The sequence below is a fragment of the Limanda limanda genome, chromosome 1 (assembly GCF_963576545.1).
Source record: "Limanda limanda chromosome 1, fLimLim1.1, whole genome shotgun sequence".
In the NCBI taxonomy this organism is placed as follows: domain Eukaryota; kingdom Metazoa; phylum Chordata; class Actinopteri; order Pleuronectiformes; family Pleuronectidae; genus Limanda; species Limanda limanda.
In genome coordinates this window covers 41,024,841-41,040,950 of record NC_083636.1, presented here as the reverse complement: position 1 = coordinate 41,040,950, position 16,110 = coordinate 41,024,841, and the positions used below count along the sequence as shown (strand labels likewise).

The window sequence follows — 16,110 nt, the reverse complement described above, 5'->3', positions numbered from 1 at the left end:
TAAGATTGCCTAATTGTAGTCTGATTAAAGAGCGGTCCTCATCGGTTCCTTTCTTCCTTTTGATTTTGACTTTATTTATTTGGTTTTGCAGTGGACACAGCTGGGCTCAATGTGTCGGTCGCTTGGTACTCTCTGTGAATGTCTGGTGCAATTGCATGAGTTTATTTTCCTTCGGATACGTCGGTTTCACTTCACTGTGAGATCCGCGAGGTGGCTGCACAGCAAGCGGTGAGAAACCACAGCGTGTCACAAAGAGGTCCAACATGTAACAGATATGAGGCGGGAGACATCAATGAAAGACACTTTGTTTTATAAGATAAGGTGCATGATTACAAAAGCCGATTTAAGACATGTCCTGTGGAGGAACTCTGGAGAATTTGGTCCCCACAGTTTGCCTTTCACGCGTGAACATGCAGCGGGAGGTTCTCTGCATAAGCGTGTTCACAACAGCAAGGAAAAATGCGCAGGATTCAGGTGAGGAGTAGGCAGGATGTAAAGTATTTCTTCTGCTGCAGAGATCACATGTTTTTGTGTACAGCACATTGACAGCGGCGTCGGCTTTTATCACTACAAACTCTGTTTAGTGTCTTCTACGTGTACTTCTCTTCTGGAGTTCAGTCTGAAAGCAGCTAAAGAAAGAAAGGGACACAGCAATGTGAACAATTTAAGCAGTTCATCAGCACCCTTGATTCCTGGTTAATATCCCCACAAACATTATGAATTTAAACCACCAAATTATGAGCCAGATTTGACCACCATCAGGACATTTTATTGAATGTACATGAAAGGGGCAAAAATCAAACATAAAACTCAAACTTTTGAATAAATTCTTTGAATTCAAAGTTGGTTTTGCCAGTGTTTCCGAGTTTTAGCTCAACTAACAAATACACTATTGCATCGATGTAATATTGCAGTGTTCTGCAACGGTGTCACCCATGTCTTTTATTAGTCTCTTTGGGATAAGTGTGGAGAGGAAGAACAGCTACAGACACAATACAAAGGAGGCGAGGACCAACAATATGCTAGATTTAAATATATTTCCAACGTTTGCCCTTTCATTGTGATGCTTCTTTGCTTGGCTAACACAGTGACGTGAAAAGAACAGACACACATAAAAACATACAGTAAAGCCTGAAATCCAATTTATGTACCTGCACAGCAACTGTATGTTTTGGACAATTAAACTTCCTGTTTGCCTATTCTAAATTGGGTTAAAAATTCAAAATGCATGCAGAATGCTAACAAGTTGTTGTTACCCCCTCCTTTACCCTTCACCCCATTTCACTGTCAGGCCCAGTTCAGAGCTGATATTAACATGTTTCTCTGGTGATCTGATCACAAGTGGACAGCTGCAAGTTAATCACTTCACATGTGGCTTTGGAATGTGTCGCCACATGTGTCTCCAGGGACCGCTGTGATCAGATCTCACTTTCCAGCTCTATATGGGAATGAACACATACATCATTTGTGTTCTCAAAGACCAAAATATGTTGTTTTGGTCCAGTTATATTATACAGATGGGTGTGCTGTCAAAGAGATGACCACAAATAAATCTATGTATGTGAATAGCTGAGAAGTGTAAAAGAAAAAAGGGATCTGCACACTCAAATCTGTACAAATATATTTTAAATTCATGAGCTTTCAGTCAGAGACCTTCCTCAAAGCAAGAATGTGTTTCAGATGCATTCAGCAATACATGAGACCGACAAACAGCACTTGATTTAACACAATAGTGGACACCATCTATCAGCTGGGCCTGTAATACTATAAACATCAAGGGAAATGTAGTTCTTATTTTCATGAATTGCAAAGTAAGAAATTGTCCACAGAGAGAAACATTCGGGATCTCCACAACAATCACAAATATGTAAACACAGCGGCATACTAATCAAAAGATATACATTCTATGTAAACATAAGACATCTGCCATCATAAGACAAAGTAGAGTCTATTGCTAGTATTTCATAAGAAAACAGTCATATTTACATCTTGATTAATATCTAATGGTTACAGTGTACCCAAGGTGGGAGAAGTGTAAAAATACATTGGCTTCATTCAATGGTTTGTATATATATGGTGCTTTGCTAGTCTTGATGATCACTCAAAGTGCTTTACAGTACAGTTTTACATTCACACACACTCATTCATACAGTGCATCTATGGGCAACACTTTTCTTTGTTCTATGAGGGGCCATTGGGGGTTCAGTATCTTACCCGAGGACACTTCGGCATGCAGGTGGGGAAGACTGGGCTGGAACTGACAACAGCTCTTGAGCTACAGCCGCCCCAATTGTTTGTTTATACTTTCATTAATTCATTCAAACCTATTTATACGGGGGAATGCTGTTGAGAGCAACATGTCTGTTTCGAGAATGTCCAGATTATAATACAATAATTATCAGCAAATGTAAAAACTAATTTTGAACAGATAAGCAAGAAATAATATATAAATATGAATTGTCAACAGTGAGGAACAACTGCAGTGGGAAGATTGAGCAATAGATACATGTTTTTGCGTTGTTGATAAAAATAATGCAGTGTTGTATGTCTTCTAACAGACAGTAGCTGTGTCTCATTTTAGAGTCTGCATCCATCAGAGGACCCGTTCCTCCTAGATGACATAGGTCAAACTGCGTCGGATTTAAGGCTTTTAGTAAAAATATCAATTTGGACTCAGGTATGATCTGATTACATTTTGATGGTTGAAGGTCAAGAGGTCAAGGTCCAATGGCCGTGCATAATTTTGTCCTTTTTGTCCTTCTCTTTGCATCCAGATGTGGACGAGTGTCGGGACAACAATGGTGGATGTCAACAAGTCTGTGTCAACACCATGGGGAGCTATGAGTGTCAGTGCACACATGGCTTCTTCCTCAGTGACAACCAGCATACCTGCATCCACCGCTCTGATGGTAAGACTGAGCATATTAGGGCTTTTTGTAGTTCTTTTGTAGATCCATTGTGCCTTTTCTGGTCAGTTTGTTTCTTTGTATTGAATTTGATTGTATTAGTATACGTCTTTAGTGGTCTTCTTGTGTCTCTTTGCATCTTTTTGTAGTCATTATGGATTTGTGTAGTCAGTCTGTTTGTGTGTCTTTGCAGTGCTTTTGTTTCGTTTGTAAGCTGCCTCTCTTGATGTTGGTTTGCGTCTTCTTGGTTATTTAGTATCTTTTAGTAGTCATTCTAAGTTGCCATGTGTCTCTTTGCATGTCTTTATTTTCCTTTAGGATCTGCAGCTTTGTCCTAAGCGGACTGCTCTAAGTACATGTGTGACGCACTCAGATTGGATATAGATCTGATCACGCCAGACTACATTCATAGCAGTGTGAACACAAATGCATCCTGGGCCATATGAAGGACGCCTACTCTGCTGACTTCCTCTGACCTGCTACAGTTTCACTATGAACTGAACCTTTTTTTCCTCTTATCTGAGCCCATTTGCTGATTTGTTTGCGGCCATCGCCAAAATACCATCACTGACCAGGACATCATTACACTTTTCTTAAAATGGTAACATTTTTCATCACTGCAGCCGCACAAGATTCATCCGACTGCTCTCTCTCATGCCGAGACACAGATACACACAAACTATAACATCGGACACATCTGTAACTCAGACTGGGTCAAACCAACCTAATTGGGTCTTGACAAACACAAATTACATACATAAGTGAGATCTGATCGCCCCTGCAATCAACTCAGGATAATCTCCTGAAATTATTCAAAGGGGCATGTGAGAACGCAAAAATTGGGGTCACTTCCTCCAGAGTTTCTCCTGCCCGCGCCCAAGTAAAAACTCTGGATAGTGTCCAAATCAGGCGACGTTAGGAAACAACAGGAGATATCTGAAGGATTCACATCGAGTGAGTGTGTTGATGATATTTCTAACATGCATGACAATGGTCTTGGGCACTTTACTCTTATTTTGCAACAAATCTCTGCTATTTATGTCCCTGCTCTTTGCTGTAGGATCAAAAGCTATTTTTTCCTGTGTGTGAAGCTGTGGGATGTGAGGGTGCTTACATCATGTCTCTAACCTGGTCAGTGGCCCTCCACAATGTTAGACTAGACACTGAGCGCAATGTTTGACAATGTTTGGCATCCTTTTCTTACTGGTTGGATTTAAAACAAAATTTGACCCTACCACCCTGGCGCTGAAGAAGCTGTCCAGAGGTGAGGAGGCATTGCTTTCTTCTAACCGACACACTCACACACATATTCTCTAAGCACAATGGTCGCATGCATACAGCTGTGAATGGAGACAGTATGGCAGTCAAGTTCAAAGACAGATGAGAGGACCATCATCTATCATCTTTGAAAGGGCACAAAAAGGAGACACTTGAGGAATGTGGTGTTGCGTGAAGACTGAGCGTGAGGAGAGAGAGAGATCAAACAGAGGAAGAGGCGGCACCAGTGTGACCTCTCCTTTATCTTCTTCCTCTGTATCTTGGGTGCTTCCAGTCATGGTGTGGTCAGTGTGGAGGCGTGTTATGAGCCTGTGTCAGAATGTTAGAGGATTCTCTGTGGCGATGCTCAGAGAAAGAGGTGGAAGAGATGCAGAAATAGAAGTGTGTTTGCTCACTGGAAACCCCATAAGCCAGCTTATGAATATATCTTCCTTTCCCTCTCTCTCATCTCACCTCCTTTTAAATCTATTTCTGAAAGTTTTGCCATCGCTCACGTCGACGGAAACAAATTTAGTGACAGCCACAGATCATTAACCTTATATAGAGGATTAGCAAGGTTTCACCACCAAACTAAACCAGGAATTTATGAGTACATGGAAGTCAAATAGGAAAGTTCATGGAGAAATTTGATCATTTTTACTAAAAATGCTAAAACATAAATTGTGTTTCAGTGTTTTGTATATGAATTCAATTTATGTATTTCAATAAATAAATACATACATATTTCCTTTTGAATCTATGTTCTCAAAATATGTCCAACCCCTCCACACCATGTTCTTAACATATTAAGTTTTAAAGTGTAGGATCGGTTACTGTAAGGGATGTTCACAGTAAACAAGTGAAGGTGGTATATTCCTGTTGCCCTGCTGTGGCAGGCTGTCCTCAGCCTTTAACCACGTCCAGACATTCCTGCACCAGTCCATAGTTCCTCAATCAGAGACTTGTGCCCTCTCTCTCCTGGACAGGAATAGCAGCAGCATCTAGGTGTTCCACAGGAATCTCCTTGTACACAACTTTTTTCCATGCTACCTTACATTGCTTTCTTGGCTCCTGTCTTCAGCTCTTCTCATCTTTTTTTTTGCATCCTTTTGCCTTCTAAAGGTCCATTTCAAACCATATTAGGACCAGGCACATTGCTGTTTAAAGAAAGTGGATCAAACTGATAACATACAGTCACAGTCATTTATGTAATTTTATCAATTCTGTCTTGATTTTATTTTTCAAGTAATGGTGACCATTGCTCAAATTATGAAGGAATATTAACTGTGGGTATACTAGTGGGCATATCCAAAACAGTGGTATATCTAAAAAGATTTTCTAGTGAAATGTATAATACATTTATTGACAGGAGGCATTTTGCAGGAAATATAGATTCATTATCTGCTTTTAATCTTACCTAGATGTGTCATGTGCACCACAACTGCAACAGTAGAGTTCTGGACTAGACTGTTAGGCTGTGTGTGCGTATATGTGTGTGTTCTGTCTCTGTGTGTGTGTGTGTGTGTGTGAGAGTGTGTGTATGTGTGTGTGTGTGCGGGTGTGCGTGCATGTGAGTGGGAGAGACAGTTTTTGTTTGATTGTTGCTTTGCATATGGTAAGTGTCAGCTCGCGGCTCATTTCCTTCTCCCTGACTCTCAACAAGGGGATAATAAAGCTTAGCAACAATTGTTTGTTCCATTATCCTGTGTTTCCACTCTGTTGTGCTTCACAGCCCTGTCTGAAGCACATCCAGGCAAGAACCAAAGACGTGGGCCCATTAGCTCCTAAACATGAGTTGGGGAACAGCTCTCCGAGCAAATGTTCCTGATCTGTCATGATGTGGGAGAGCTATGAACCCATGAGTCAGTTATTGCTCACAGGCCAACTGGTGACATTAATTGTAGAATGGTAAAGCATATTTCCTTTTCGTGGAAAATCAGAGATCTCTAAAAGGGAGAATCTGGCTGGTCAGGATAGGGTTGTGTATGACTTGCATCAGCAGTGAAACAGGTTGATTAGTGACAGTGTGTTAGATATCGTACCAATGCCTCAGAGTTGACCAGGTCTGTCTTTCAGTCTGATTTATTAATTGTACCTTTTGGACAATGTAGCCACCACCAAAACAGAGTGAAAACAATATGCTCGTAAATTCTTCTCTGAGCTCAACACCAAAATTCCTGGAAAAGTTGGGGTTGGCAATGAGCTGGGAATTTTAAACACCATCTCATACCGGCGCCATGCCTGGCGAACCAAGACAATGTTTGGTCACAGGAGTTTCTGAGTGAGTCGTGGAATTGACTGTGGACAAGAAAAATCTGCCATTTTGATTGGAAGACAAAGAAAACCACAGTTGATATTCAGGTTTCAAGTTTTTTCTCACAGTATGAAAATATGTGAATATAGCACAGTGCTGGTAAGCTGGCCAAGTCAGCAGAGATGAAATTGGCCTGTCAGCAGCCCCTTGAAGGATTTATTTAATGCTAACAATTCCAATTATCAGGAGGCAATGATCTGATGCATGGTGACACTTAAAATACACTTTGGGTAGTATAGCAGGTTCAACTTCTTGTTATATTCTGTTTTAGAAACTGAAACTAAAGAAAGCTTACATTTTTAGGTCATTTCAAATTAATTGATAAAAAACCCACAATATTTGAAATCATGTAATCAATTTTTTTTGGTTAGTAGTACAATAAGCAGTCCTTACACTCTTTTGTATCTTTGCCCCTCCAAGAAAAAAAATATTAATGATTAAATAATGTTAATTCTAATTTATTGTATGCAGATCTTAGGACAAGTCTTTGTTTTCTACTACAAAATACTCTTTTAAAACAGTTATTGCATTTTTAGACATTGATTATGCAGAAATATAAAGCAGCCATTTCATCTTTTTTATACTGATTGTACCAGGGGTTCTCAAACTTGTGCAAGCTGGGCCCCCCCAAAGCTGGTTAGGGGTAGTTGCCCCCCCCCCCCCATCTATAGATAGATAGATAGATAGATAGATAGATAGATAGATAGATAGATAGATAGATAGATAGATAGATAGATATAGATAGATAGATAGATAGATAGATAGATAGATAGATAGATAGATAGATAGATAGATAGATAGATAGATAGATAGATAGATAGATAGATAGATAGATAGATAGATAGATAGATAGATAGATAGATAGATAGATAGATAGCATATTGTTATTGATAGGCCTGACATGTCAAGGTTAGGCTATTGTTATTGTTGGGCCCATACAGACAATTATTATTACTATTTTATCACTAGGCATTTCTGATATTCGGCGTGACACAGTGTCATTTGACATAGGCATTGCGCTGAGTTTAGCAGCTGCACTCTCTCCTATCATTATTCTACACATGTCTTGCGCGGCCGGCAAAATCTTTGCCAAGCTTAGCAATTCTATGAGCAACTTCATACGATGCCTCCAGACACTGCTTGGAGACAGTGCTATGATTGGAGATGGTTGTTTGTTGTTGCTGGAGGCCATCACGTTTATGTTTAAGAAGTCCACAGGCTTCTCTTTCAAGTCAGGGTGTTTGGTGTCGAGGTGCCTTTTTTATTTGCACAGCTTCATGCTGTCATTTGCCTTCCTCGCAACTGGTGCATCGGTTGCCTGACTTTTACGAATCAGAAACTTGTCCATAGTACAGTGTGTGTGAAGTTAATAAAGTTTTAATTGCAACGTCGTGGTCTTGTGAGTGTGTTTGTATGTGTTTCTGTGAGCGACTTGCACACAAATAATGAATAAGGCTGTGCTAGGGAATGGTTCGTAACAAAACGAACAGTACACAATGTAGACAGGGACAGCACAGAATAGTATTCAGGTGCTGGTGTTTTATTTGTTGCAACACGGTGGATGATTGAAGATGTAAAGGTATGTGTTTAGGAGAAAAGGGCTAGCTGCAGTTAGAAGAAGTTAGCTAGCTAGAAGGCTAGCTCTTGGGGCTACGAACTTTCTAAAAAGACTGTGGAGCAAATTACTCCTTAGATTAGGCTACGAATAGGCCTACTGCACGTGCAGGAAGGTTTTACTAAGGAAGGAGTGAGTCTCCGTCTGTGGCACCGCGCCCCCCCCCCCCTCCCACAGAACCACTGATTTATACTGATAAAGATCTAGTTATTAAGTCTGTATATACTGATTATACAGATAGATGACTAGTTATTCGTCTCTCTGTGGTTTATACAGATCATTTAACCTAAATATTATGCATTAATGTTCCAATTATACATTTAAATAAACCAGCTATAACATATTTATATACTAGTTATACAGAAATAAACTAGTTATAATATCTTTATGTATGGTTTGTAAAGATAATTAAACTAGATACTATACATTAATGTACCAATTATACAGATAAATGAACCAGTTATTACATATAATCTATACTGACATTATGGATGAGTAAATCTTTTACTTATTGGATTGGATTAAAAAAATTCAAAAATTTTCCTTAAATTCGCTCCAGCTGCACTAAATCGCACAGACTCATAAATCAGTTTCCTAAATTTGCCTCCGTTTTATCCATTAAGATTCAAAAATTATTCCCTTGGAAAACTGTGCAAATGTTGAAAAAGGCCCTATCTTGCAAAGAAGACAGTGAGAAAAGAAAAATCTTGGAGCCGTATCATCTGACCCATACACATCCCTTCACCAAGCTTCTTGGAAAACTGCAAAGTTATTTTTGTGTAATATGCATACAAGCAAACAAAAAAACAAACATACTGACATCATTGTCGCAGGATTGTGACGTACTGTGTGACACAGTAGCGTCGGACGGTGGAAAATCCCCCAGTAAATCTTAAATGTTTCTTTTTCACTGCTTCTTTAAATGTAGATTTAAACTTGTTTCCTGCAGTTTGTGCCGTGATGTGCGGCTCCGCTTGTATTTACATTTACAAACGGGTCGGGCTGGTTAAGCTTTCCCCAACTTCTCTCGCTTGTCTGCCGCAAGTGCAATGTATGATGGTAGATTGTGCTCCGTTGTATACTATTTGTCATAATGCATTGTGGGAAACAATGAGTGCACTATATAGGGTACACAGACCTTCATTAAACATTCAGACACCACTACAAAATGGTAAACTCACTATAAAGTGAATATAGTGATCAGTGAGGGATTTGGGACACAGTCCATAGTGTACCATGTGTTGAGACAGAGGAAGTCAAAGAGAGCAGGGGATTGGGGAGGAGTCCATATTGGGGGGAGCAAAAGAGGAAAAATAAACACAGAGAGACAAACATAGTGGAGTAGACCAATGGAAGTTGTGTGTGTTTATTTGAAGTTGTGCAAGGAGAGGAAGCAGCCGAGCTGAGCCTGCTGCTGCACTCTCTCACACACACACACACACACACACACACACACACACACACACACACACACACACACACACACACACACACACACACACACACACACAAGCACACACACACACACACTGACACTAGTATGTAGGCCCATGTGCACGTCCTCTTCTTGACAGAGGAATAAACAAACCAAAGCAGGAAATTGGAGGTACAGGGAGCTTTTAAATGATAGCCCAGGGGCAATGTGGGAATTTTAAGTACAGGGAGCTGTGTCTACTGGGCTGTTATCATCATTATTTACAAACATCATCAAAAGCTGTACTTCACCTATCATACGCCTACACACTGACAGCTCAGGGTTTCTGTCAAATGCTGTATATTTTCATCATTAATTGGAAATCTGAGTGGTGATCTTGAATATTTTAGTTTATTGATCTTCATAGTGTTGGTCAGGGTTATATGAGAAGAGGGTTAAAGTGGAAGAAGAAAAAAAGACGATTAGAAAATACTGTAACAACTTATATCATAATTTGTATTCTTATTTTATAGAGGTTAATTTGTACTCTTCTGAACAAAAGGAAACCGATGGAACAACAGGATGATGGTATTTGCGTTAATATATATTAAATATAATCGAATGATTCCCTCCGCTACTGTTAAATAGTATAATTTGTTTAATTGGAACGTGTCCTCTTTGATCCACACATGCTATATATTTTAGATTGACAGTTATTTTTTATTTTGTTGCAGAGGCTTTCATTTAATAGATGATTCTGCTTCCACTGGATTTAAATGCAATGTTGTTTTATCAATGCATCGGATTTTCCTCTTCTCCCAAGCGTTAATTCAGGAGTTGTTTATAGTAAGTGTACAACATTTTCTGCATTATATTTCAGGTATAATTATGAACAATTTGGAATGTGCAAAATACTACTCTAAGGAAATGCACCTCTTGACACATGTACACTGAACACTTCAAAAGTTATTTTATATATACTAAATTAAAATCCTCTTTCTTTTAATGATTGGGATTTATGTATAACGAGCCTTGTCAACCTGGAAAAAACATCACTCAATCGATGAGCTGGTCTTCAGCACCAGTATTTGCCACCCACAAAGCTATCCTAAATTCTCTCCCCAACCTCAACAAAACTCCAACACTTTTCCTGCTGCTACACCTGCCGCTTCTACCATGTCTGACAAATCTGACCTTAACAGTATTAAGCCAGACCTAAGAACCATGCGAGAAGATCACTTTACTGGAGTGAAATCTCAGAGTAAGCATTTGAGGCCACAGTGAAATAAATCAATACTGATATGGCAACAGCAGCTCTCCAAGCTACTTCCAGACTAGATCTCTATTCGGATCATACTATTTACCACCTCTTCACTACTGTCAACAATTGACAGGTTTGTCATTATTGGTATTGGTGACTTTTAAATCCTTTTGTAGTCCACTGTGTCCTTTGAGGTTCTCTGATAGTGTACATGTCAAAAAGTCATCAGAAATGTTTGTGACTGCTGCTTGGATTATTCATGCCGGCATAATCAACATAAAGCTATGGAGATCAGAACTCCTTTTAAAATACTTTATTTCTCTGCACATCATGATGAAATCTGTGTGATGAAAATATGTAAGATCGTCCTATCTTCAATGGGGGCTGAGAGGTGTTCAATTGACTTGCTGGCTCAGAAACTGCTGCTCTGTAAACTTGTAGGCTGTGGATTTACACTTAAAGAGCCTGATCTGTCGAAACTCCTGCTCACAAAGCCATAAACATGCCTCTTATTAAAAGTTTTTCAGGTTTACACAGTGTTTTAAGTACTGACACTGCTACACAATACTGCTACACAAACAGTTATAAACAATATAGTATCCAGGACCTAATTGGTCTTTGTCATGCACATGGCTCTGTTTAACATCCAGGCACAAAATAAGAATACCCTTGTTATCAGTGAACACTGCCTAAATACACATGGGGCTTTCCTTGGATGACGGTTTTATTCACGATTATTTATGATACGATGCCAGTTGGAGCACTGGCTATAATGTATTCAGATCTTTTTAAATACTCTCTATCTGAGCTTTGATAGTATTTCAACTTTGTTTCTAGCCAATTGCTCTGAACAGTCTGCGCTAACTACCGTATAACGGTGATTTCAATAACAACATTGAGAACCCTTTGGACTTCGAGGCTTCGTACTCATGTACGCTTTTGATTTCATACAACATACTGCTGGCCCAACTCACAATTGTGGCTACACGGGATCTAGTAATCATGAGAGGACTGAATACTGCGATAATTATGATTTGGTTTGAAAACTGTGAAGCTCAAAGAATTAACCTATACATTGCCAGCTTTTTTTTGGCAAGACCTTAATGTGAACTTTGTTTACAACGATAGACTGCTATTGACATTTGGTAATCGCAGCATAGCAGCCGTGCTGAAAGTGACTAATGCGTTCGTCCTTGAGCACCCAGTCTTCCTTCATTTTATAAATACTTTGTTTAAATATTATTCCAGTGTGTGATTTTAACTTTGAAAACAAGCTCTTGGGATTGAGCAATATGGCACTTCCTCTCTCTCTTTGGGGAGTTATTTACCTGTGAGTGGATGGTGGAATTCATGTTTTTCTCTTTTCTGCTCATTTTCCCCTCAAGAGTTATTTTTAGGCCAAAGTTTGTCTTTGGCCAGTGGAAATGTTTAATACGAGGGTGTGGGGCTGACATGGTGTATAGCTGTTGCTCAGTTGCAAATGCAGGAAACATGCGGAATAGACTAAGAAGACTGAGTTCTAAAACACACAGACACTTACAATGGCCCAAGAAAGGGTTCAGACGCCCTCACTCACATGTGTCAGTTAAGTGTGTTAGAATTCATTTTATATTGTTAAAATGTAGAGAGATGTATCTAGAGTCTACCTATGGCAAGCTGAATTAATTTGAAGTAGTTTAGAAAGACACACACCTATGTCTTAAGTCCTACAATTTACATTTAATTAGGTCAAGTTTGGTTAATACCATCCCCAAATTGAAGCATGGTGTTGACTGCATCATGTTATGGGGCAGGGAGACTGATTAGATTTGTGGGAAGAATAAATGCAGCCAAGGTCCTTGAATAAAGAATTCTGCTAAAGATGTAAGTTCCCAGATACTTCCCATCCAATCTAATGGAGTGTGAGAGGATCTGCTGTAATCCAGGTGTTCTTCCAGAGATTTAACAGACAAGACTAGAGGTTGTAAGTGCTGAAGTGAAACACTGAATTAATAATCTGAATGTATTTGGAATTAACAAAAAAGAGTGTACATTGATGGGCAAAATGGTTAATTTTGATTTTAAAAAGTAAACTGTCTGTCCCATTATTCCCAGCTTTGTACAGGAAGCAAAGCTTTGCCTCAGCCATAACTCTCTCTTGCTCCACACACACACACACACACACACACACACACACACACACACACACACACACCACATTTTGTACTATTTTATTAAACAAGAACTGTGTGAATCTCAGTTCTCTTTTACATTAGAAGCTAGACTCTGTGAAGCTAGACTCCAGAGTGAACTCTGGTTTGCTTGCTCTCTGACCTCCAGGTAAATGTTGCTACTTAGCTCCCTCAACTGTTGAGTAGCCCTCAATGCTTGTGTATTTAACTATATCTGTTTTGATTCTTTAAAACAACACTCGTTCAGAGTTTTCATGAGGGCATTATCCATCATAAATAAATGCAGACCATCAGTTTTCCTACTTTGAGACAGTCAGGCAGGTTTCAGTTCATTTCAGTTCACGATGAAAATCTACTTTTTATCTCCATCTATTTCCGTTGTTCTTTCAGTCCCTTGTACTCTTACGTCTAATCTTGCTTCTTACCGATGTGACCGTCAGCTGTGATTGCCAGATCTATCAATCAATCAATCACATTTTATTTGTATAGCCCATATTCACAAATCATAATTAGTCTCATAGGGCTTCAACAATGTGTGACATCCTATGCCTTAACCCTCAACCATAGTAAGGAAAAACTACTAAATATAACCTTGTTAACAGGGGAAAAAGAATGTAGAAACCTAAGAGAGAGCCATTTGTGAGGGATCCCTCTCCAGGGACAAAGAGAAGTGCAATAGATGCCACGTGAAATGGAGACCATCAGAAAAATAAGAGTATTTACAGCACTGATTAGAATAAACAGTTTTTTACATATTGGAAGGTAACTAAATCGAGGAATTCTTGTCAATAATGGTAGAGTATCTTATTAGACATGTTGTATTTATCACAGCTATCACAACTGCCCTCTTCTGCTCCTTGTCAAGCAGCACTATTTCTGGTTTGTAGGACAGCAGCTGTTTGGCAAGCTGGCAATAGTGCTGCTAACCACTGCACCACCATGCCGCCTAGTGAACCAATGCTCCTCTCGCTATTGATATCTTTAAAATGTAGAAAAAACAATGTGAACATCTAACACAATGGACTGCATGTAGTGGAAAAGAAAGTGCAGATATTTGCTGATCTATCTAGTGAAATTAAAGTGAAAAGGAAGGGGTTGTCGTATGTGTGTGCTATTGTATTATTGTCGAGTGTGAGTATGTTGTGTGCGCAACATCGTCAGTTCAGTAGCCTGAATGCTTTTGGGTAAAAGCTGTATCTCAACCCTGCTGGCTTTAGGTTCTGATTCTCTTGAACTGCCTGCCAGATTGTTTGAAAAGTGAGTGTGAGGCTGGATGGCTGGGGTCAGTGAGGATCGGCTGCACCTTCCTCCTGCAGCGCTGGCTGATCTAACCACCCTCTGCAGAGCTCTGCGTTTTAAGGCAGTGAAGCCGCCATATAGGCTGTGATGTGGCCAGCCAGGATACTCTCCATGGTAAACCTGTATAAATTGGTGAATATCCTTGAGTCCACTCTGAACCTCCTCAGCCACAGGAGGAAAAAGAGCTGTCCCGCTGCCCTAATGACCACATCTTTGTGGTGTTTTCAGCTTATTCTCGCTGATTCTAGCTGAAGCAGATGACCATCAGGTGTCAACACCGGATGTGGATACGGCCATGACCTCCTCCCTGTAGCATCCTGTAGTCCACAATCATCTGCTTGCTTACATTTAGCCGATTATTTAGCTTATACCATAATGTAACTGCTCTCACCTTTTCTCTGTTGGCCGCTCTGGCTCCGTCTTAAATACAGCAGATAATGGTGGTGTTGCAAATTGAATGACTTGAGTGAATGAATGAATCAGTGTTGGAGCTGTTGAGCAGGGAGAAGAGCAAGGGACTGACCTCACAAATCTCTCTTGCATTTGTTAAAATTAAACCTGTTTTTTTCCTCTCACAGAGTTTTTATTTTTGTTATATTTCATGTCTTTCTCTTGTTGCCAGTGTTCTTTATTGTGTGTTATTTTTCTTTTGGATTCATGCAATTCAGATTTTTACTCTACCTTTCACCAACTATTGAGGCATTTGTCTTAAAATGTGGCCTGGTGATAGAATAGTGCTTTAATTTAACTTCTTTCTGTCCAAATAGTCCCAGATGATGCCCAATGTAGCCAAATACACAACCACAGCTCAGAGCTAGTTGTTGTGTTTGTTAAAGTAATAAAAGTAAGATCTCAAAATTATGTAAAAATCAGGAGTCCTGGTACTGTGATATTTAAAGTGAGAGTGAGTTACAATAAGACAAAGCAAAAGAATGAGCAAAGGGGATCTGACTGTTTGTGTGTGTGTGTGTGTGTGTGTGTGTGTGTGTGTGTGTGTGTGTGTGTGTGTGTGTGTGTGTGTGTGTGTGTGTGTGTGTGTGTGTGTGTGTGTGTGTGTGTGTGTGTGTGTGTGTGTGTGTGTGTGTGTGTGTGTGTGTGCGTGTTAAAGGAAGAGATTGTGAGGGGTTGGTAGAAAGGAGCAGTCCTTATGTAAAAGAGTTCAATGCAGGCAGTTGAAGAAAAGCCCTCATTGAAATTCATGGCTTAGCACCTATAGCACTGTGGTTTGAGCAAACCAGTGAGAGACACACAGCTAGTGTCTGTCAGGATTTCAATTAAAATGGCATTTACAACAGCATTGATGGAAGTGGAGGGAGGGGAAGGACAGTTCAGGAGTTTTTTATCTAATTTTTATAACTAATGACCAGGTTTTCCTTGTTAATTGGACTTTTAAACATACTTATTAAAGCATTGCTGTTCACAGCTGTGCAAATGCTTGATAGGCGGGGAATATCAGATTTTAACATCAGCCTCTCCAGAATAAAAAGGAGAGAATCTGAGGCTCAGCTTGTTGCTTCCAGTAATGAAACCAGGTTAATCAAGTAAATACAACAGACAGATACATTAGCTATTCACTGCACATGACCAAGCTGTGATGTAACAGAGTGATGTAACAGTGTTGTCTTTGGAGAAGATGCCGTAACAGCATCTGAATTGTTCATGTTTTAAATCACTTCTGAGGCTTTAACAGGTCTACAAGAGAATTTTAAAGTCACATGAGCTGTCTTCAAACTGAACTCTGCACATATCCTGACATTTTCTGGAGGGCGCGAATGTAAGAACACACATGTCTGGTCTTTTCCTGCCAGCCTCCTGTTAAAATGTCCAGAAAATATCTGAGTGAGCCCATGTGAGAATACAGCAGGAAGATTTT

The 16,110-nt window shown here is 39.7% G+C and overlaps 1 protein-coding gene across 3 annotated transcripts in view; it reads left to right on the top strand.

The window, feature by feature from the left end:
- scube1 (signal peptide, CUB domain, EGF-like 1) overlaps positions 1–16,110 on the top strand; it is a 100,059-nt gene that overhangs the window by 30,177 nt on the left and 53,772 nt on the right. For all 3 annotated transcript variants that reach the window (XM_061072734.1, XM_061072716.1, XM_061072725.1), the window contains exon 4: positions 2,775–2,909. In XM_061072734.1, coding sequence (XP_060928717.1) covers positions 2,775–2,909 — 135 coding nt within the window. The remainder of the gene's footprint in view (positions 1–2,774; positions 2,910–16,110) is intronic.